A 22,949-nucleotide genomic window follows, 5' to 3' on the forward strand; every position below is an offset into this window, starting at 1 on the left:
AAAAGTCTTGAAGGGTACTAACTACACCTAGAATCTGCTATCTGAAAATTAAAAATTAGTGTATATTCATATATAATCACAACAAGAAGGAAAACTATGTATTAAAGTACAAGATAATAATATCTTTTAACAGTACATCTTCTGCTATATAAAGCTTCTTGAAAACACACTTTATTATTTCTCCCAGTATGAGGTTCTAAAACAAAACACACTTGCAACAGCTCTTCCCTCACATCACTTTAGAGACAAGCAGACTGAACTACCTGTGTCTCAGTGGGAAAAGGGAGGATTTGTAGATATTTTACAAAATGGAGGAAGCATATACGAATATAAGAAAATGAAAAATACTTTTCATATGGCATAAATGTCTATTCATATAGCACTAATGTCTCTCTTTAGAAACAGCAGCTACATAGCAATAATTTACAGGTAACACAAACTATTTCCGTAGTTTAGAAAAATATCTGCAAGTCTAATCTTTCTTCCTGTCCTTTGGTAGCCCTCCATGAATTGGAGCAGAGCGCTGACTTTGAAAAAGAATTCCAGCAGGCTTACCAGGTGTTCCTGTTTGATTCTCTTTTTCCCAGACCACAGTGAATCACTCTTACATTGATCTTCTGGCTGCTGGCTCACAGTGTGAAATGCATTTGCATTGTACTTTTGGAAGTCCCACTCTGCGGTTCACTAAGGAGCTGTGAATTCTGCAACATGAAAGTTGCACAACTTGACTTTTACTGTGATGTGGAATATGTGGAATGTCAAATACTGATTTACATCATTATCATAAAGTTTTTCAGGTTATGGGCTGATACATGAGTAGTGTTATATCCAGTTACTGAGGCTGAAATTGCTGCAGGTGGAGGAAATAAAATTCTTTTCTTAAGTGTAACTAGACAGCAGAAAAATAAGTCAATATAAACAGTAGATGTAAAATGCATTGGAAGACAAGAGGTATTTATTAAATACAAATAGCTTCTCAGCACTAGAAAGATAGTAATACTCAGCAACTGAAGGCTAGAGAGGATGGTATGCATTTTTCTTTGTCTGGGTAAAGATATGTGTATCTTTTGCCCACTTTCTTGTTCTTTAGCAGGATTTGGCTGCAAGAATCTAAATGCAATTACAAAATGAGAGAAGAACACCAGTGAAATATGAATGCTTTGAACATGGGCATTTTCAACATGCTCTTGGAGGGAACAAACACACCTTTCTTTATACTTCATTGGACTAGTCAGCTCCCCAACATTCAGATGTTTTAACATTTCATAGCTTACAGAAATAATATTGTTTAACTTTTATAAAAATCACAGTAACAAGGCTATGGAGTTAGGTACAAGATTTGTTAATGATGAGCAAGAATACAAATGAAAGCAAAATCCTGAATGCACAGGTTATACCTGAAAGCTGCACATATATATGACAATATAATAGAATCAACTTGACATAAGGGTTTTCATCCACAGTAGGAAATTATTGCGTTGACTTGTGGTAATACCACAGTGATTTAAAGGCCCAGAGTACATTCAAAGTCTAAGAAGGAGATCAATAATTTATTTCAATGTTCATAGGACAAATTTATAGTAAGTGGTGAGGAGGGATTTAGGAGAAGTCTTATGTGACATAGCTAACTGACAGCTAGCCAATGACTGGGACACTGGGTTTGCGGCCATGTGAGCTATTTGGAAAGTCTTTCATTCCACTGGAAAACATTTATCTTAACTTATTAATTACAAGGAAGAAATCATAAATACAACAAAAATATTTTTCATGAGATTTTAGTAGACTGAGCACCTGTCTTGAAAATTACCGTTTAAAAGTCTCCAAGACTGGAGGAGAAATTAGGTGTGTTTTGTCAAACATAACTGAAATAACTTACATTTTGCTTTTAGACTTACTTAAGGGGATCAAAATTCAAATTGTCTGTTTTACAGCAAATTAGGCACTTTGAAATCTACTGTCATTCCAATTCACTAGTGGGCAGATGGCTGCTGTGAGTAAACTGTGCCACATTCAGTCAGACTGGACTGATGCCTTGTATTTGTGACCCACAATTTTGAGAACTTAGAAAGGATACCATCGATATACAAATGTATATGTATGTTTCATGAATGGGCAGTCCGAATACTTTTCGGATTTCAATAACATGCTAAGAGGTAACAGTGCATAAGCTGACTTCCATATTCATATGGTATCACTCAGAAAAAAATCTTGTAATTATATGGTATTTTGTAAATAATATTACTTTCTTGTTAGGATGCTACGACTAAAATAACTGATTACAACAATGCAAAACTTAATTGTTACTGTCTGTGCTTCAAAGGAGCATAGATAATAAAATTACCTACTTTTACTGTCTTTCCCCGGGCTCATCTATAAAACTCTGCAAATGTGATACTTTTTAATTCAAAGGGATTTAAAATAATCTCCGATATCCACAAAATAGCATTTTACTCATACTCATGTCCTAGTGAGTATAAATAAAATTATTAACTTAAATGATAAATAAGATTATTACTTTAAATATCCCACAAAATCCTGTATTGTGAAGGTTAAATGAAAGGCATGCAAGGGCAAAAAAGGTTGTCAAAGTTCAAAACAGAACTTTTTCTTCTCTTGAACAGCTTCTCCTTGTTACTGTTTAAGCACTGCGGGCCAGGTGTTAAGTAGCAGCACTGCTACTGTCTTCAGTATCCCCCACTTTGTGTTTGTGGATTTGAAGTCAGTCTTCTGTATCACCTAGGCAGTGACTGCAAAGTGCCTGGGATGCCACCAATGACTGAAGACAGTAGTTTCTGAAAGGCAATAGCAAGTCTAGCACATATTATTGACCAAGGCTGTTGAGATAGCTGGCCATAGCCTGCCTCAACATCTAACTACTGAATAAAAAGCAGTGGCAGCAGCAGAAAACACGCAGTTTTAGAGTGACAGAAGCCAAGGAAGGAAGCAAAACTAAGAGACAGCAACAGTAAGACAAAGTACATATAAACTTTTAATGAATTAACTTTACAAAAGACAATAGCTTCAAAACATTTGACACGTTTGTACAAAACTATTCCAGCATTTTTAGTTCTCTCTTCAGAAAGAATGCCAGCAAACCACCCAACGTGTCCCTGGCTATGAGATGCAACTGGTGATCACATCCAAATCATGTGTGGACAGAGTAAACCTATTTACAATACTGTATACTTTAATACCAGATTAGTGGATGCTATTGGGGAGCGACTGTATTTTCCAGAAAACACCATGCATCAGAAAATAGTATGCACCCCTAGCTTTATTGCCTTTTTTCCCCGCATTTGTCACTAACACTTCTCTTTAGTCCTTTCAGGATGCATTACCTCCTTTTGATTCCTATTCTCTCTTTTCTTGTCTTTGAATAACAGTGCAAGTAGCAGTACAATCTTCCAGTCCTATAGCGTACATCACAACTGTCCTTGAACATAGAAATATCAAGGTGCAAAATGATGGCTCATGGGACTATTCTGCAGCCATATTAAAATAAGTGCCACATACCAGAAAATAGCACGCATGTTAAGGGCCAAAATGTAGTTAAAAAGTGCGTGATACTTTCCTGAAAATATGGTATTGATGACACATACAAGCATCTTCAAGATGCCACATTCCCTTGTGAAAGGGATCTTGTCATTTCTGTATGTACAAAGTATGTCTTCAATTCTCCTTTTCCTTTTACATTTATTATTCCTCTGCAGGTGCTCATGTACCCCAGTGTTTGCAGGACGTTGTTTGTCTCCTCTGTAACCTGCAACAATACAGTAATACAGCCAGTGTTGACAACAAAGCAGAACAGAACCTTCTTCCAGAGTGTGAAGATAACATAAGGTTCTCTTCATTTTTAAGGGGTTTGCTGTGATTCTCGTAAGGCCTTTAGGGGTCTCAGGTGAAGTTTTAACACCTAAGCATTCAAGCAGTCTGTTGCTGGATGCCCACTCTAATCATTTACATCAAGAATCAAATTTGGTGTAACCACATCTGTATCCAGGGTTGCCAGCAGAGAGCTTGTAGATAGATAAATGGAACTAGGGATAATATTCTTTCTCACATAGCACTCTCCTCATCTTCAAGACCTTATTTTCACTTGAGTAGACCCAAGCTTCCACATCATTCTACAACTGCTAAGGACATGTACATGAAGTGATGGTAAGGAAATGGTTAGCATCACTTGTCAGAGCTGCTGTTGCCAGTTTCTTACATAACTGTCTGTGAACCAAACTTTAGCCCATTCTCCCATTTTAGGTAAAAGCCCACTAGCACAAAATCAAGGCTTACCTGTATTTTATCTAAGACACCAGTGCTGTCCATCCTGCTGGCCACATTTACTGTATTGCCCCATATATCATATTGTGGTTTTTGAGCTCCAATTACTCCAGCTATTACAGGTCCATGGTTTATACCTGGAAAGCATCAGAACTTAACGTTAGCAATGAAGAGAAAGGCAACAAAGCCGATGAAGGCCCTGTATCACAAGTCGTATGAGGAGCCTGTGAGGGAGCTGGGGTCACTTAGCCTTGAGAAAAGGAGGCTCAGGGAAACCTTATTGCTCCCTACAGCTCTCTGAGAAGAGGCTGTAGGTAGGTGGGGGTTGGTCTCTTCTCCCAGGCAACCAATGACAGTGTAAGATGACAGTCTCAAGCTGTGCCAGGGGAGATTTAGGTGATCATTAGGAGGAATTGCTTCACATTCAAGTGTGACTAGACTTTGGAATGGGCTGCCCAGGAAGGTGGTGGAGTTATTGTCCCCAGCGGTGTTAAAGAAAAGACTGGATGTGGCATTTGGTGCCATGGTCTAGTTGACATGGGTATGTTCAGTCATAGGTCAGACTTGATGATCTTAGAGGTCTTTTCAAACTTAACTGATTCTGCGATTCTGTGAAGATCCACCCAACAAGGACACAAAGTGCATCTGGCATATAGCAAGTCAATGAACGCAGCATTTGCCCCTCACTGAATAGTGAGTATGGCAGCAAACATCATGGTTTTATTAACCATTTATGGCAGGAGAATGTTAGTTATAGAAATGTCAAATGTCAGTTCATCTAATTTTAGTTTTACAGCTCCCTCCCATCCTGAGTAACTTGCTATATTCAGCCACTGGCACCCTTATAATAACCTGCCTTTATTATGTAGCATGGAACCACACTGTGGGTGAGCAGCAGCTTCTGAGAAAACAGATATACAAGCATTTCTTTAAATTTCTACTTGTAATGAAAAGGGCCTCTCCTCTGCAATAGTTAAAGGCCCAATCAAGTTGCTTTTATAGTATTCTTTGCTTCTTAAATGTAGAATAAACTAAAGAGAATGAGCTGAAAGGATTTGAGGCCTTGTTCTGAAGGCTGGATTGACCACAGAATTGTCCTAAAGATCTGCAATATAAATATATGTATTCAAATACTTTGATTAAGTATGATGTAGAACAGAAGCTATAGTCCCTTGTTAGACTCTGGGCATTTTTTATCTTGCAGTCAGTTTGTAACCTATATTATGTCTGTAAAGTAAATGAGTTTTACTTTGCTAGGAGGGAAAGCAACCAGGAGGTAAAATCCAAAGTACTATTGATAACCAGCATCAAAGGTACTATAATTGTAACTGTACATACTGATGAGCAGGAAAGACAAGTTAGGCCTAGTGAGAAATAAACCCTGAACAAGTGAGTAATTTGGATTTATAAAATTATCTCAATGGATCTTAACCGATTTCTGTTAGCTCCTTGACAGAAACCATCATTAGGGATATATCTGCGCAGTCAAATGAAAGTGCGATTGTAGGATGGAGCTGGATCTCAGAGCTGGCTCATCTGGTATGTAACATGGCAGCACAGGCTAGCAACAACACTATCAGCCCACTTGGAAATCCTGGAAAATGTGACTGCAGAAGTTAAATTGGGAAAAGATGCAAACACTACAAGATAACAAATGGAACCTGATATATGTTACTGTACAAGCTGGCTTGTACTGATAAATAAGAAACCCAGCTCGGTTCTGCAAACCGGGCCCTGGGTTGATAGATAGGGAACTTCATCTATCACATTCCATCCTGGGCTGTGGACATCTCACTGGTCAGGAGCTGGGCTGTGGGAGGATCAGACCAGTGAGCTGTCTAAATCTGGGAGTCTTGAACTCCCTATATATAAGGAGGCTCTCAACAACAGAAGAGGCTGTTTGTCATATGGAGCTTGGAGGTGTGTGTGTTGTCCCTGTCTCCAACCACCAACCCCACAGAACATGTGAATTATTAAACATAATAGATATATATTTTTCTAAGTGCTCAGGGTTCAATGCACAAAGAGACTTGGGCATTGCACCACTTTGCATTAACAACTTTGTCATGGATGGGTTTTCTCTACTTCATGACATACAACTTGTAGAAAACACTAGGGAACTAAGACTGGAATCCACAAAAGCCATCTGCTGGGTAGCCCAATCTGGTTAGCAGGGAATATTGAAGAGATGTGTGTAGCCATGGTCCAGAAGCTGGGGCAGTGCAGTAGGATTTTGCTACAAAATACAATGAGCAGGAAGGGACTTTTATTTTTTACCTCCTTCCTGAACCACTGCTGTTGATCACTTGAGAAATACCTCAGGGGCTCAGGAGTCACCTTCAGATGCCCCCTCCTTTGAGGAAACTTCTACCAGTATATCTTAGGGATGTGTTCTGGCCACCCAAGCATTGTGGGATATGCTGCTCTATGTCATTCCTGCTGGTGTTTCATCTTTTTTGCATGACACACATGAATGTTTTTGGGACATGGCTGGAAGAGTAGTACTCTCACTACAGGGGGATGCTCTAACAGAGGGTGATATTATCTATCTCTTTCTCTCATATCCAAAGCAATATTTAATCATTCTATGAAATGCAACACTGTTCAGCAGGAATGACAGAGAATACCTCATTCTGAAGTGTCCTACAGCCTGGGCTCACGGCCCAGCCTCACCCAAAATCAGGAACCAAATTAAGTCACCTACAAAACAGACAAATGTTCCAACTATGAAGTTATATGGAAAATAACACACCAGCCTCTGTTCTGAAAGAAAGTAATACATGTGCAAAACTTGCTGCAAAACCATATCTGAGCCTTGTCTCATAAATCAAGCGTCTCAACTTGCAGAAGGGGAGGAATGCCTAAAATGTCATCTAGATCCTCCTCTTCCTTATCTGACAAGATCAGAGCAATGTGTACTTCCTAAGTCACACTCGCATTTCAGGCACTCACAGAAGATTATGAAAGATGAGACCTCTAATGAGTTGCAAAAATTTCAGACTTCGATGCTGGCTGAGGGATGCTTTTACAAAGGGCAGTTTGGGTAGAAATCCTTACAGTGGGGACTAGGTCAGAAGTAGTTAAAATGTTTCTGTGGCTATAATTAGTATGGATATCAGAGGCTTTCATCATCAGGTGTTGGGAAGTGGAGAAGTAGTGATGTGAAAATGAAGATCTCAGTATGTTGCCTATCTTGCATTATGGCGGTACAAATACTACTTTGGGGCCTGTGTTTCTTTTTGGAGTTAAAACATTTTTTCATTTCATGAAGCAAAGGAGTCTGAGTTCTCTGTAATCATTAGAAAGATTAGTAAGAATCCAAAGTTAAGCATTTTGTTTTGCTTCATGGTCCCCACTTGAAAGGACCCAGTACTGCTTTAAGCAGCTTGCAGATGTAGCCCCGGCACGCAACAGCTGCCTATCTGTACTGGAGCTGCTGTTATGTGCAATGTCAGCTATGGCCAGAACCATCAGGTTCTGTATCACTGTGAGAAGGAAGCATACTTCTGATTTGCTTTGTCATTTTTAGCAAGGAATACAAAACATACTGGCAAAGGAGTGCCCTAAGAAGCTCGTTTAGTCAGAAGACAGCCAGTTTTGCCAGTGGGTGGCACTGTGAAATAGACTTGAGAGGAGCAGCCGAAAGGAAAAGCAAGCGGTACAGTAAGGCAGGAGAAGAGGCAGGAGAATAACTGTTGGAAATCAAATACTTCTGACACATTTACAGAATTTATGGGTTTTCAATATTTGTTTACTGTTTTCATTTCACACTTTCCATGTTACATATTGCATTGTGAAACTGTTGTGTACTGCTATCAGGAAATAAACATTTTGGAACATACGGTTCTTGACCAGCTCTGAATTCATTTATCATTCTTTCTGCTGCTTACTGCAGCTGTCTGTTTCTTTTTAAAAATACCAGGATGCACAAAAAAAAAAAAAGCAATTAGAAAATGAAACATAAGGGATACTTCTTTCCAAGATAAATAACTAGTCATCTTTGCTCTTACCTGAATAACAAAGGCAAATACTCTCCCTTGTCTAACAGTTCAAAGGAAAGAATGCATTTTTGTGTGCTTGTTTGAATTTAGTACATGTAAAATATTTCAGATTCCAGCCTCACTGACCCCTTATAGCTCCTGTCCTCTGAAAAAACATTTATATAGTTTTGCAAAGCCCAGTCTAGAGTTTTATTGTGTACTCTTTTGGTATTTGTAAACTTCCAAAAATGCACAGCTTATAACCTCTGCAATAATTTTTAAAGAGTTACCATAAAACCACTCAGAGCCATGTGAACAAATTTTTTCAACCATTCTTTAAATAGGAACACTGTCCTTTTCTGAGTCTAGCCTTGAAACACTCTAGGCGTTGATAGGCAATACCATGCAGGCTGTTTTTAAACAAGGTAAAGATGGTGCTGTTTACTATCATGGCCCTTTTGGTCAGTTCTGTTACTACTTTAATTCCCCCCCTTGTCCACGATGCTTTCCTAAGATCATATGATACTCACCTACTCGTAACTTGAAGTCATTGAATGAATGCTTGTTTATGACATCCAGTTTTGCCACCAAGGCAAATGCAAACTCCACCATGGTTCCTATGTGCATATACTGTCGTTCAGGTTCCTGAATTCAAAAGACAAGCAAACAATGTGAAATCAGTCTTGTGAGCCTTGGTTGCTGCAAGAATACAACCAAAATACATTGAACACTTGAAGACACTTATGCCCTTAGGGATGCCTCTGCAGGCAGATGCAGAGAAGTAATGTAGAAGGTGGTACCCTGTCCAGCATCAGTAAGATCAAACAATGGCCAAGACACAGAATGCATTTCACTTGTGTACAACCAGGCAGTCTAGTGGTGATACATCCAAACCATGCCTAATCCAACATTTTGATTGTCAACTGACTGATTAGCTGCTGTTTAATCCCACAGGCACTCAATATCTATGTGTGCCTATAATTTGTTAATTCATTTTCTTTAAGTGTCTGCTTCTATTGTATTCCCTTTCATAATAAATAATGCTTGTGGACAGCTCTACAGAGATTATTTCCTCTCACTGTTGCACAGCTCAGCACCCTTATAAAATGCTTAAGATCCAGTGAAATTCAGAATTCTAAAAATTCTTCCACTGATCTCATCTTGCAGATAGGCAAGTACATTTGAGAACATTTAACAGACCTGAAAATTACTAAAATGCAAGAGGAAGAGGGCAACCCCACTCTGCACTTTTACTTACAGAGTTTATACAACTTACCAAGGCTGTAGATTTAATCTCTCCTCATACATAACAAAGCAACCTTATTTTAAGTGCTGTTTTGAGTCCTTTCAGCCTGAGGAGAAAATTGATTTTGGTGTCCCACACCCCAAGGTAGGATCCTGACCAGTGACTGATTTAATAATACATGGACTCATTGATCTCTGTGAGAAATTACTGAATCTTCCCTATATCTTGAGATAAAGGGACAGAAGAGATGGACAGATGACAACTTCAGAGATGATTCATGGAGTGCGTGCATCAGTCTAGGGTGGGACAGTAGTGGTGCTTGCTGGAGCAGCTGTTTAGATAAATGAAGCCTGTTTCCTTTGGAGTTCACTCCTAGCTAAAACAGATGGTTTCCTGTTCAGCTGATATATTCAGACCCCTTCCTTAGGCACTTAAGTCTTCCTTGGATGCTTGTTTTAAGCTGGGGGTGGTTCCCAGCAGTATGTCTAGCAGTCAGTCACTGCCTCACTAGGTACTGCAGGATCTGTGCATCTTTGGGAATCTGGAATGAAGGCTGCTGAGTTTTGGTGGGTTTCTTTTGAGAATGTGAACCAAACACCAAAGGAATGCTAAACTGTGGATCACCTGATTGTGGAAATAACTCCTGTGATAAATTTCTTCCTCTGCATACACTAGTTTTAGTTGTGATTGAGAGCTCTCTATGTCTTCATATCTTCGGTCTGCAGCTCTGCATTTTCTTCATCTCCTTCACCTCCCTGCATTAAATGTCAGAGCTAATTTAAAATAATCCTTTGTCCTCAGGATCCTTAGGGTCTACAGTTCACGTAGTAATTGCTTGTGTTTAGAAGGAACATGAGTTTGGCAAGAGCACATTAATCCTTAGCAGAGACTGTGTTGATTCTTAATTGCTGTCTCTCTGTTGCCAACCTATAGTACTCTAAAGAGATCATGGCAGAGGCAAGGTTTTTGAATAAGTTATGAATTGCTTTTCTGATCTGGATTTCCACTGACTACAGTTCCTAATCTTACCATATTAAGTAAACTAGAAATAAAGGAACATATTCTCAGTGCTGAGTCTGAGGGTTCTAAAAGTGTAGTTAGTAAGGCAAATCATCCCTCCCAGCTCACAATGGAAAACTTTAATTCTTGCAATCTTTTGTATGCTCTGTAAATCCAGTCCTGATGTAGCACATAGGAATGAAATGTTGTACTGTATCCAGAGCAGAAGGCCTGTTTTAGCAAATACAGAGGTGGCATTTTCAAACTGCAATGTGAAGAAAAATTCACAGAATGTATACTAAACTATATACTTGTCCAGTACAATACAATCTATGCTAATAAGAAAAAACTAGGCCACATTATTATACATAATCTGCAGCTTAATGAACAAAATTTCAGCCTTCATTTGAATATGCTTTTTATTAAGCAGAAACATGTTTTCCTGTACCTGACACTGTTCTTGGTTGGGTGTAGCACTGAGTCCTGTTGCTGCCATGTAAGTGCTTCCAATGGTCTTTATCTTTTCAACTCCACTGAACTTTGGCTTTGACAACAACTGTAAAACAAGGACAGTCATTTATTATTCTGATCAGCAGTCCTGTTAGTCTAACACCAATCAGAGACTCAAGTCTTAGAACAGTTTCTGTATGGACCTCAAATGGCTTCACAAATATATACAGGATGAAGGACTTAAGGATGGATAAAACAATGGTTACAGAACTCCAAGGAAAGGGAATTTCTTTCTTCTCAAATAACTTTTTACTATACAGAAATTAAATTTATGGTAGTGAGAATAAATTCCATCTTATTTTACATACAGCTTATAAAAGTCAGTAGACTTTGCACTCCTGTGATATTGGAAGTGGACCACCATGCCAGCCAACAGTTAAGCTTTAGGCAGCTTTCTGAAAGTAAGCGTCCATTCCATGCCAGTGGAATACTCCATGCCAATAGGACTAAAATTCAAGGATTTTAGTACATATATCCCAATTTTTTTGAACATTGAATACCCAATGCTCTCCAAATGGGTTTGCTGCTAAAATACCCTCTATAGCTTCAGACCCACAAATCCAGACTGTGCTCTCTGAGTCATGACACGATTTTAATAACTTTTACTGGTATCTTCATCACTAATGACTTCCCTATAGAGAAATACTGTTCTCAGTGAGGCCTTTATAGATGCCTTTTCCTAATCCATCTGTAGTCATACTCTCTCTTTGCTTCTGACTTCAGTGAATGGAACATCACAACTTTTATAGTCCTTTGATGTGCTTGTGTATCAAATCATCAGTGCAGATCAGGTATAACACAAAGGTTATGCCTGACTTTAAACATTCATATTTAGAACCTATGGTTAATCCATGGCATGTAATGTAATTGTCTCAAAAACTGCAGCTAATGGGCAAAAAAAAAAAAAAAATACTCATAGCATTCTCATTATAGGAAATCAAAAGCAATTGAGTATGATGTGAGATCAGTATCTGATTTATCTCACATAAATCTATTTTTTCCTTTAATAGTCCCTGTAAGTATTTTCTGACAGCTCTTCCACTCTCCCCTTCAAGTATGTTTTCTGACTGTTGCATATCATGAGTTAGTAAGATTGAAACCATATGTCAAACACTGTTGTAGTACATACATCATCAAAGTCCGCAATGATCTCATTCAGCAGCCTGAGACATTCCAACCCTTCCTTGTTTACATCAGATTCTGTGTAAAATTCCTTGAAATCCGGAACAGAGGCAAACATGACACAGACGCAGTCATATGACTGGTGATACAGGTCCTGTCCAAAAGAAAACAGTATAAAGAAAAAACAATTATCATAGTCTGCTGTAAATAACTTTCCTAATTAACATGCAGTATCCAGGATCAAAAACAGAGGTGCTGCAGTAGTTGGAATGCCTTAAGATGGAGGTTGGATGTTTTTAGCATTTAGCTGCATTTATTAATTTAAAACAATGCATAAACCTATTCATAAGGGCGAATTAACACAAAAGGCTGAAAATATTGTAATGATTTTTTTTTCTTCCTGAACATTAACTTTGTGAAAACAAAATGTTCACTAATTCATTAGACAGGGCCCATCTTTGAAACTTCTTATGAAGAGAATTTAGTCTGGCTTGCACGGCTGAAAATGTATTTTGTAAAACAATATCCAATTTATTACTGGCTGTTTATTATTGTACTAACTAAAAAACTGAACCAAAATCACAAACTCAATGTACTACAAGTGAATAATGCAAAATGACCCCGATTGATAGTTCCTAACCTAAAATGACAATACGCCTAAGAGGACAAAATAATTATCCTTTCTTTTGCATAACAAGGAGCTGGGCCAAAGAGAAAAGAATTCATCTGAACTGAAACTTACTTATGGCAGAGTCTGCACTACCTTCTGTGACCACTGAAATGAGAGCATCTCTACTCCACAGAAAGATTCTGGTGCTAAAAATGACCACCTCCCACTACACCCTTCACTTTCCTCTCCACTGCCCTTGAACATGAGACTATCTCTTCTTTCAGGACAAATTCACATCCCCCCAAAAAAGATAGAAAGAAAAAAAAATTATTAAACTAACACTTAAAAAAGAAATAACATCTATACACAAAGGTAGACATAGCTATAAACGAGGCTGCTATCTACTTTTATGTAGAACTACCTTCAAGTTATTATTTGAGAAACAAGGGATTTCAATAGTCACATAAAAAGGATTTATTCTGTGAGTTCAAGAAGCATAAGATAGTATTTTCCTGTTTACTTAGCAAAGCTTGGGTTTTGCAATTTGACAGTCAGTGTGTCCTTTTGGAAGAATGTGGTGTGTCTGTACACAGATGTGCACAGATATAGGGGATCTTTACTGCTGATGTATAACTGAAAAATAACAGAACTATGGGAAAACTGCTGACTGCTTCATCCCATCACAGGTGTAAAGGAAATTTCTGAGCAAACATGAAAATAATGATGGACAGGAAGGAACACATGCAGCTGCACGAGATAAATTTTTTATAACTAGATTTTTGTGCCTCCTGTATTTTCTAGGGATTTTATACCCATAGCATTGCTGACGCTCCACCACAACTGTATGCTGCAGGGATGGAATACATTGATTCACAGCTCCAGCTGTTATTCTTTTGTAGCACCATGATTAAATCCAGATTTTTGAGACTCTCCTGTGGGAAACCCAAGGGTCAAGCCAGTAAGGAAATCTGGTCTGACTGTAGGTGTGTGGGGAGTCCAGCAGGGCACCTCTTGGCTCACTGGAGCTGCCCACTGTGAAGGGAATTTGGTCCCTTCTTGGGTGCTGCAGGTGTGACTGCCAGAGTGGCTCCTGCATGGTCACATGGGGTATTTCCTTAGCAAGGTACAGAGACTACACTCCATGGTTAACTCAGCTTTACTTCTATTTCCTCAGGTCATCTTCACTGTAACTTCATTTCAATTACAGCGACCCATTTGTCCTCCTTCCTCTCTAGTAATTCATCTCCACTAATGAATGCTCAATTACATAGCACCATCATGGAACAACAACAAGTGGCACTATTTATAACCAGATAACTAGTAATTGTGACTATCACAATAAATTTCAGAGAATTTCAAGGAGTCATCCCTATCTAGTTTATTTTGATCATAATAATAAAGAATGTTACAATTGAGTGCCTTAATTTTCCTGAGAGTTCTTCTCTTGAAACAGTACTCTCCAAAATATGTAGTTAGAAAATTAAGTGCAATACTATTCTAGGAAGGAATAGCTTTTCTTATTTTTACAAAAATAAAATCATCCTGTCTTTTACATTCAATCCTTTCCTTTTTCCTCTTTAATACCATCTGAAATTCTGCAAGTATGTTTCTTTTACTGTCCCCTCATCTCCAATGCCTCAAGATCTCCTGGGATAGGGAAGGCAAACCAGTCCAATTTTATCCCTTGGAAGGGTATGGCGGTCAGCTTCTCTGGGGCAGAATTTTTGCTCTAAGTAAAGTGCTAGCTCCATCCTGTAGCTAATAAAGCACGATTCCTCTTGCTCAGAGATGGGCTTGCCAGTTAGCTTTCAGCACAAAAGTTCCCAAGCACTTTTTACTAATAGGGAATCTGAAGGATAAAAGCATTAAGGAGAAAGCTGCAAAAGCCAGGTGCAGATATATTTAATCCTGACCCTGTTTCCTGCTTTTCATTTTAGATTTGAGCCTGCTTTTCAATTAGAAAATAACCTGTCTTGGAAAATAACCTGTCTCCAGCATGCAGACTATAAAGCAGAAACCCAGCTCTGGAAGTTCTGGTAAAGCAAACAAACCTTTATTATTTGCTCTGAAGGACCTTTGCTTTTGGCCTATTAGCATTAGTCAATATATATATCTTATTATAAAAAGATGTTGGTCATTTGAAACTACTACTACACTACTACATGTGCAACTGTTAGCATTTATCCACTAACTTTTTCCCTTTTCATTTCTCCTGCCTGCTTTTCAGCAGCATTTGTTTTCCCTTATCTCCATATACACCTGCATGCATAAAATACTAAGGGAAGTAGTATTTGGAAATAGAATATTCATCCATTTTCTTAATCTCAGAATCTATTTTAAACAGAAAAAAACAAACATAAAACCATACCGACTTGAATGTTTGCAGCTAAGGAAAATGTGGATAAATTTCAATGTCATATCTGTTGACTTAAGACATCCACACCGAGAAAACAAAGGCCTAATCTGCCCTAACATCTGTATCTACATACAGAACCTTGCTGATATTGAAACAAATCTAAAGACATGACAGATACTTATATTCCTGAATACTTCCAGAGATTTGAAATGGCCTTCCTTTGAAAACTCTTGAAAGAAACAAAACAAGGAAAAACTTGAGTTTGTTTTTTGGGTTTTTTTCAATGGATGTCATTAAAATCATGTCAAATCCTTTTTACTTCACCTGACATGATGAGTTGGGGAGCTCAGCACTCTACAATTTCTGTGCTTCATTGAATTAAGTAAACTCATTCCAACCTAAGAATCTTGAGGGGTGACAAGATAAATCTGGTAGCTGATACAAAGGTAAGCAGATGGTGTTGCTCTGCTGGGAAGCTGAGGTGGAGTAGCACATAATCAAGAAAGCAATTTCCTGATGGTTTGCTGTATTTAATGCCTTAACTGAGAACTGGAGCGGAGTCAACTTGGCTTCTAGCCAAAATCTTCATCGCATTCAAAGGAACCCCACAGCAATTTTTGTTAGCTACCAAATGAATATTTGCAGGGAATACTAAAGTGTTGAAATGCAGTCCTGATTAGTACTGCTTAATGCAAACCACAGTGAAAAGGAAGATGTTGTCCTTTTTTGCTCAGAAGATCAAAAATAAATCCTTAAATCTGCCCTCTGCCCTCTTCTGTCTTTTTTGAAACAATTATTTGGCAAGCACAAGTAATTAAAAATCTTACATTTAAGATCTCTATAGCTGCTACTCTCTCGAAATAGATTTTTGTATATATATTTTTTCTTTATTATTACTGTAAAGGAATATTAGGAGCAGATCCAATTTCCAGAAAAGTAAAGACGGATCTTTTGGGTGACTTTTCTGGTGCTTGGATTAGGGGATTAGGTCCATTAAACAGTAAATAAATAGGTAATTCAGTGTTCAGAACATCTTTCCAGAATTAACATAGCCACTATTTCAGGGAAAAAGTTAATTTTCACTGCAATAAACAAGCTCTCCAGTGAACAGAAGAAAATTCAGAACCTGGTTGCAACTCCACTCTGATCATGGAGGAAAAAGTATCTGAATGCATATGATTTAAAATTAAACCCATGTTGATTCAGCCATTGTGTTCCTCCTCCTCCTCACCTATTTTTACCATCCTTCTAAAGGCAAAGTGCATTGCCACTTAGGAAAATTTCACCTTTTTATTTCAAGGTTTTATGGTGCATTCAGTGCTGTAAAGCAAACCTTACAGGAAGGAAAGGGGAAATGAAAGTGTCTGTAAATTTATATTTTTGCTGTAAGGACCTACTGTTCAAAACAGCATTAAGTGGTATTTCCAGGGCGCACTGCTTTCTTACAGAGCAGAGGATATACAGAGACAGCTGACCTCATTCTTCAGGTTCCTTGCCAAGAAGTGTTCAGCTACGTGGGCTGGAAGCACATTCTCCAGAAGCACCCGATTTAGGTTCTCCATGGTTTCAATCTCCTCCCGCTCTTTTTTGAACTTGTTCTTCCACAGGAAGTCTAACCTACAGTAATATTCATTCTGTTACAAGAGGACACAGAAGTAAAGAAACAATAGGCATCTTGTCCTGCTGGAGTACAGGTTTAAGAGACAAAATAAGCACAGTACACAACCCCTACAATTATTTAGCCACTCAAATATAATTCCAGGTCCCACAGAAGTCACAGCCCAAGCATACATTTTGTGACATACATTTTATCAAATCCAGCAAAAAGGCCAATGAGAAAAAAAGAAAAGTTGCAAGGTGCCTTAAGCAACGGAAGATTTATTTATCTACTCTTAAACTTGAGTAGAAATTCATTACAGAAATCAAACACTGTAATGGAAACAATGTATAGTTTTGCAACTTAGTATTATTTTGTAAGTGCAGAATTTCACTTACAATAATGGGCATTTTAGGAAGACCCTAGTTTTACTAACTTGAACTTATGCCATGCAACCAGCCTGGTGAAAAGAAAACAGCCTATTGATATGATTTACATTCAGTATATCAAATCATGATCAGACTATAAAAAATGGCCCAGTCAGCTGGGCCAACTCAGTTTCGTTTTGGTTTTGTTAGTTGCTCTTTTTTTTTGGTTGGTTGCTTACTTTTACACTCCTTTCTGTAATACTTTATCCTGCTTTTCTTTTTGTCCCAGAATTTTCATAGTAGCTTTCCAGTAACTACAACAATACCTGGAACTATATGAAAACACACAACATCCTTGGAGCATCAGTATGTTTTGGGATCCAATTTCACTAGAAAGGTGGTGGAAAATAAATAAAACTGCACTTTTGCGGAGCTCTCTCCACTTCCTTTCAATATTTTCAGGGTGTTGTCATGAATTCTAAGGCATTATTTCCACAGTAAAGCCTCCTCTGGCCTATCTCATTTGACCTGATAAAATCAAGAGCTGTTTCAATGTAGTCTTAGTGGTTTAACACTATCAGGCAATGTCAATGAAGACTATGTCATTAACCAGGAGAATATGATTATGATGGCAATCTTATTACAGAAAAACTTAAAAGTGCTAGCTACTGGTATTAGCAGTCAGTAAGCATTGACATAAAAAATGAGATTAGTCCTTCTGACTGGACAGTGGCTGTAACAGCTCAAAATGATTCATAGGAATTCTGCTGAGATCACAGCCAAAGATAAGAGTAGAAAGTTGAAATTAGATGGTATTAAAATGATTTGGCAAGCTTTTAAAAGGCAAAATACCTGCAGGATGAAAAAACAGTAAGAGGAAAATGATTCCTCCACTTAAATGTATAGAGAGAAATATACTCAAGTTTCCTTTGAATTGGTTGATAAGGACCAGGTACTATTTAAACATTTAATTACAAAACTGAAAGAGAACATCCATCACATGAAATCACTGTTAACATACTCTCTTTGTGCTGATATCGATACTGCTAAGGACAGAATGCAGACCTCAAATGCACCCCAAAAGAAATATTCTGGCTATTCTGACTCAAGGGTGACATTCTTCTGAAAGTAAAAGGGGTCTTGACATCTTAGAATGGATCATGCTGCATTGCAGAAATCTGGACTTTGAATGTCAAATAAACAAACAAGCTGGATATTTGAAATAATTATATTTTACTAAAGGGTATTTGCAAACTATAAGCAAAATAAGAGTGGGCAGAGAATTAAACACTTGTACAGACAATCATAAAGGTACAGAGAACCTGAAAACAGATTTCTGCAGGAATTTGGGAATAGGATTTTATTATTGCCTTGTCATTGTGCCTGTATTAAATGGCAATTATCAGTCCTATAAAGCTTGAGATCATGAATAGAGATTTTTTTCAGAACCATCCACAGCACGCAAAATACATGCAGTCACTTTTTGAGAATATCTTTTTATATATATGTTAGATATTTATACATCCAAGAACTTGGATTAGTATAAATATAAATACACATAGATGGTAAATTCAAATGCCACAAATGGTATCCATGCAGGAAAAATCCAGTAAAACGTTGGGACGTCAAAATCCTTGGGCATAAATTGACAAAAGTAACATGGATGCCTGCTGAAATTAAATATCCATAGATTGTACCAACTTTGTAGTGAAAAGAAAAGGTGGTAGCTAAGTGAAGTTTTCAAAAATATGTTTCTTCTTCAAAAGCTAGTATAAAAAAGATAATTTATTTACTACCTTACTCTTTACTGAATTAAATTTAGGCTGCTCCAAAAAAGGGCAAAGAGAACTTAGAGATCAGAAAAGAAAAATCAGAATGTATTCTACAATTTGCTTTGAAATTAGAAAAGTCAGCATATCATATTACAAAAAGAGAAGAGGACCAGCTTATTAACTTATTTTGAATTGTGGTGGTGGTGGTTTTTGTGTTGGTTTGTTTGCATGATACGAAACTTATCCTGATCAGTCAAGACAGACAGAGTGTTAGAGAACTGACAAAGGGTAGGGATATAAGGCAAGTCTTTGGAAAAGAAGCAGGAACAGTAGAGCAAGGTACCTTGTAAAAAAAGCCAGTAAATGCTAAGGAAAAGAGCTATTTAGACTTAGTGGCTAATGCTGATACAAGTGGATGAGTTGACATACTGTAAACATGCCTCTATCTACTACAAAGAAGTAAATGGTCATGTGACTAGCAGTGAAATTTGAAATAAGTTTTCATTGAATTCTTTCAGAAGAGACTCTTGAAGAGACTACTTTGTTCAGAAAGAGAAGAATTTTCTCGCAAAATAAAAGCTTGCTAAACAACAGAAGAGAGACAACAAAGAAACAGTTTTTACAGCTCTGAGAAACTGCCACAAGCACCTCAGCAGTAAAACTACCAATGAAATTCAGTGTGGATAACTACAATATAATCAATCATGAAAAACTATAAAAAAACTACAAAGGAACGGGACACATAATATTTTAGGTACTGTTGAGAAAGGAATTCACAGGCTATGTCAATACTGGATTCAAAGCCGATCATAAGAGAGATTTAGTGCTCAGCCGTGTTTAAAAGTGAGCACTCTCCTTACACAGTCAAGCCCACACCAATCTGGATTCTCCTGGGAAGGGTGGAAGAATCACCATTCTCAGCACACTGTCTGCCTGTTGCCAGCCCATTATCAAGTAACTCTCGGGATCGGTATGCAGGGTGAAATGAGTCACTTCATCTCAGTGTCAGGAAATGGTTCTCACCTATGCTGGCAGGGCCATCAAAAAAAAACCAGTTCTGTTTTTTCCACCTCACTTTTGTCTGTTCACCGCCATTCTTCCGGCACAAGCATTGCTGTAGCCACATCATAAATCTTGAAAATAGATCTGCCTCAAGAGCAACCACTTCTGCAGGATTAATTTTTAATCCTGACCATTTCTCTATTTTGATGCACTATACATCTACACATTGAGCTGGGCCAGTACAAATGAGGAGACAAAAGGATAGGAATGAGCAGCAGAGGGAAGGTCTGCTTCTTCCAGTGGTGATGCCAGCTGTGCAGCTACAGGAATTAGGTAGGGTCATAAGCCATGTAATGACATACTAACTCTTCCTCTCTTCATCCCCACTGAACAAGAGGCACTGATCCCCTGCTGCTTTTGATTCAGGAGAGGCATCTCTATGGCCAGTGGTGAGCAGGCTCACAGAGCTAGGCTTGCAGGAGAGCCTCCACTTTTTGTTTGGATGAACGTTTGGTTACTCATCCTGGGGACAGAGGAGCACCAATGGCAGCTGAAGGGAAGTAGAAAGGCTGTCCTTTTCATCAGTGCTATTATCTTTAGCATTTTTTAAATAATCAGATATCAAAAAAAGAAAAAATATGTATTATCTGCAAAAAATACAATAATTAACAGAGCAATTACTTGCATATTACCCTCTGGAAGAAGGGTAAGGAAGAATTTGACTTTGTTGACACTGCCAAGATGGCTCAACAGCATCCTAAAAGTGCCACTCAATAAAAGTAGAAAAGAGAAAGTCTAAAAATAGAAAGACAGACACTGTCCCATGAATTTTTATCAAACTGTGAAATTCATTATCAGTGTTGGGAACACCAGCAAGATAAAATGTGTTTAAAAGAGATCAGACAGTGAAACAGAAAACAGAACAGCCAATAGCTATTAAACACAGCCACAGAAATACTAACTGGCAGAAGGTGGGAAGTATATGTCCGTGAATAGGTCACACTATGCAGGTTGATTTCCTCCTCTATTCTTTTTTCAAGCATTTGCTACCAATCAATATCACCAACAGTAACTTTAAATGGCAGCTCTTATGCCAGGTATGTATTAAAATTAGTTCATAACATTTTCCATTTTAGACTTTGCTTGAGAGCATTTGAAAATGCAGAAGCCTTTTTCTCCTTCTTCTTTAAGGGAGAAAAAGTTAGAAAAATCAAAGGCAAAGGAATGAAGAGTTACAAATAAGTGCTATCATGACAAGGATCCTGGACCTACAGCTCTCAAAATGAAGACTTTTTCCATTATACATTCATTTCTTAGTTGGTGTGACAGAAAACACCTGTAGCTGCATGCAGAACAAACTTCTTTGCTGATGTGACTGAACCCACAAAGAAATCTTTCTTTTCCCAATGAAGATGATATTCCTTCTCTCCTTTATTCTTGGTATTGCACCCTTTGCCTCCATCTGAGACTTGGGTTGACAGGGACTAAAGATTCTCCACTGATGAGATAAAAAACTTATCCCTCTTTCTGAGGGAAAGTAGCTGCGCTCTAGACCCACTCTGTCACCACCATCAAATGAAAAAACTCTAAGTGCTGCTGCTGACAAGGCAGATGAAGAATGTTATTTCTAAATCAAGAAGGATGTTCCCCACTACAATAAATACTGCAGAAACTGCCAGATAAGAATTTTTGTGTAGCAACCTGCAGGGCCTGCATGGCAATTTAAATGACAGTCATTAACTTTTGAGGAGTTATAATGTAAATGAATGATTTAAGGACAGTCTGGGATAAAGTCCTTTCCAAGGCTGCAGTCTGTGACGGCTCAGGCTGTTCATGAGATCTCACATGGATTGCCTTTTCAGTTTCAGAGCCCTGTCTTGTGCACTGCATTGTTCTGGCACAACGGGCTGGAATTGCATCTTTTAGCCATGAATCCTCTACGAGCCTGAGGATTTAGAGAAAGAACTGCCCTTGCATCTTCCCTCAGCTTAGTACAGGGTAAGACCATTGACATCACATTTGTTCTGGAAAAGCACAACTGGGTCATAAAAAGAGTAGTTTCCTGTTGGGTCACAGTTTTAGTGCAACCATGGCCTCAGCATGTGGCACACTTCTGTGTGCACGCTGCATTGTTTCTGTGTCTGCACCAAATTGTAATAACTGTGAAGAAAATAGCTTGCAATTAAGCAACCAGGGAGACAGCAGATGGATGCAGACAGATGGGAACAAGGCAGTAAGCTAGGAGCCACTATTGGTCAGAATGAGAAGCAATAGTCACAGCACACTATCAGCATAGTGTCAGTGTTAGCTACTGGTGACTTTTAAGGGCATATTGGAAGGCAAGAAAGAAACTTATGTTATAGATGATCCTGACACTCCTCTGCAAGGCTATGGGAAAGAACAGGACAAAAGTGTTTCTTTGAGAAGGTGACAGGCTGCATGTGGCAGCTGGCATTGTGTCCACTGGTGCAGGTGAAGAGAAGTGTGTGTCTTACCTGTCTACCCAAAACAAGTAATGTGATGAAGAATATAAACAAGGAAATTGAGCCCATTGTCTTCAGGTCCTTCAGTATGCCTGGCCTATAAAATAAAAACATAAGTAAAGCAGGCTGCTCAGAAGTTAAACCAATATTACTTCAAGCACAAAAATAAGAACACAATTTATATGCACTACTTTCTGGTACATAAACTAAGAACATTTAAATATTATACAATATAATATTTGATAAAATATCATTATTTATATTATGTAGATTATTTACCTCTACAATATTCTCTGCAAATGTGCCTACATTTTGAACTCCAATAATAAGATGAGGATTTAGGAAAAATAATGTCCTTTTTTACTTGCAAATGGAGAGCATTTGTGGCTTATTCTGTACAAGTAGAATAAAAATAGATTTTTAAGGCAATAACGCTATTTCCATTGTGGAGAGCTCGACCATATCCAATGAATATGCAGAAAAAGAAACTAAAGCACCTATCTCCCAAGATATCTTTTCTCCTGAGAAGGCACAAACTAGATCTTGTAAAGAGTTTATTAAAAACTCTGCTTTGGCAAAAGTCACTAAAAGCAATGGAAAACAGTTCACACTAGAACTCTCCTACTCAT

General features: G+C 38.1%; 1 protein-coding gene across 1 annotated transcript in view; it reads right to left on the reverse strand.

Moving 5' to 3' along the window:
* Positions 1 to 933: 933 nt before the first annotated feature.
* Positions 934 to 22,949, reverse strand: part of ADCY2 (adenylate cyclase 2) — a 205,765-nt gene continuing 183,749 nt past the window's right edge. The window contains exons 19-25 of the mRNA XM_059477068.1: positions 22,333 to 22,417; positions 16,574 to 16,732; positions 12,140 to 12,286; positions 10,949 to 11,056; positions 8,786 to 8,900; positions 4,288 to 4,412; positions 934 to 3,760 (exon numbers count right to left, since the gene is read on the reverse strand). Coding sequence (XP_059333051.1) covers positions 3,608 to 3,760; positions 4,288 to 4,412; positions 8,786 to 8,900; positions 10,949 to 11,056; positions 12,140 to 12,286; positions 16,574 to 16,732; positions 22,333 to 22,417 — 892 coding nt within the window. The 3' untranslated portion in view covers positions 934 to 3,607. The remainder of the gene's footprint in view (positions 3,761 to 4,287; positions 4,413 to 8,785; positions 8,901 to 10,948; positions 11,057 to 12,139; positions 12,287 to 16,573; positions 16,733 to 22,332; positions 22,418 to 22,949) is intronic.

This window comes from Ammospiza nelsoni, chromosome 1 (assembly GCF_027579445.1).
Source record: "Ammospiza nelsoni isolate bAmmNel1 chromosome 1, bAmmNel1.pri, whole genome shotgun sequence".
NCBI lineage: Eukaryota > Metazoa > Chordata > Aves > Passeriformes > Passerellidae > Ammospiza > Ammospiza nelsoni.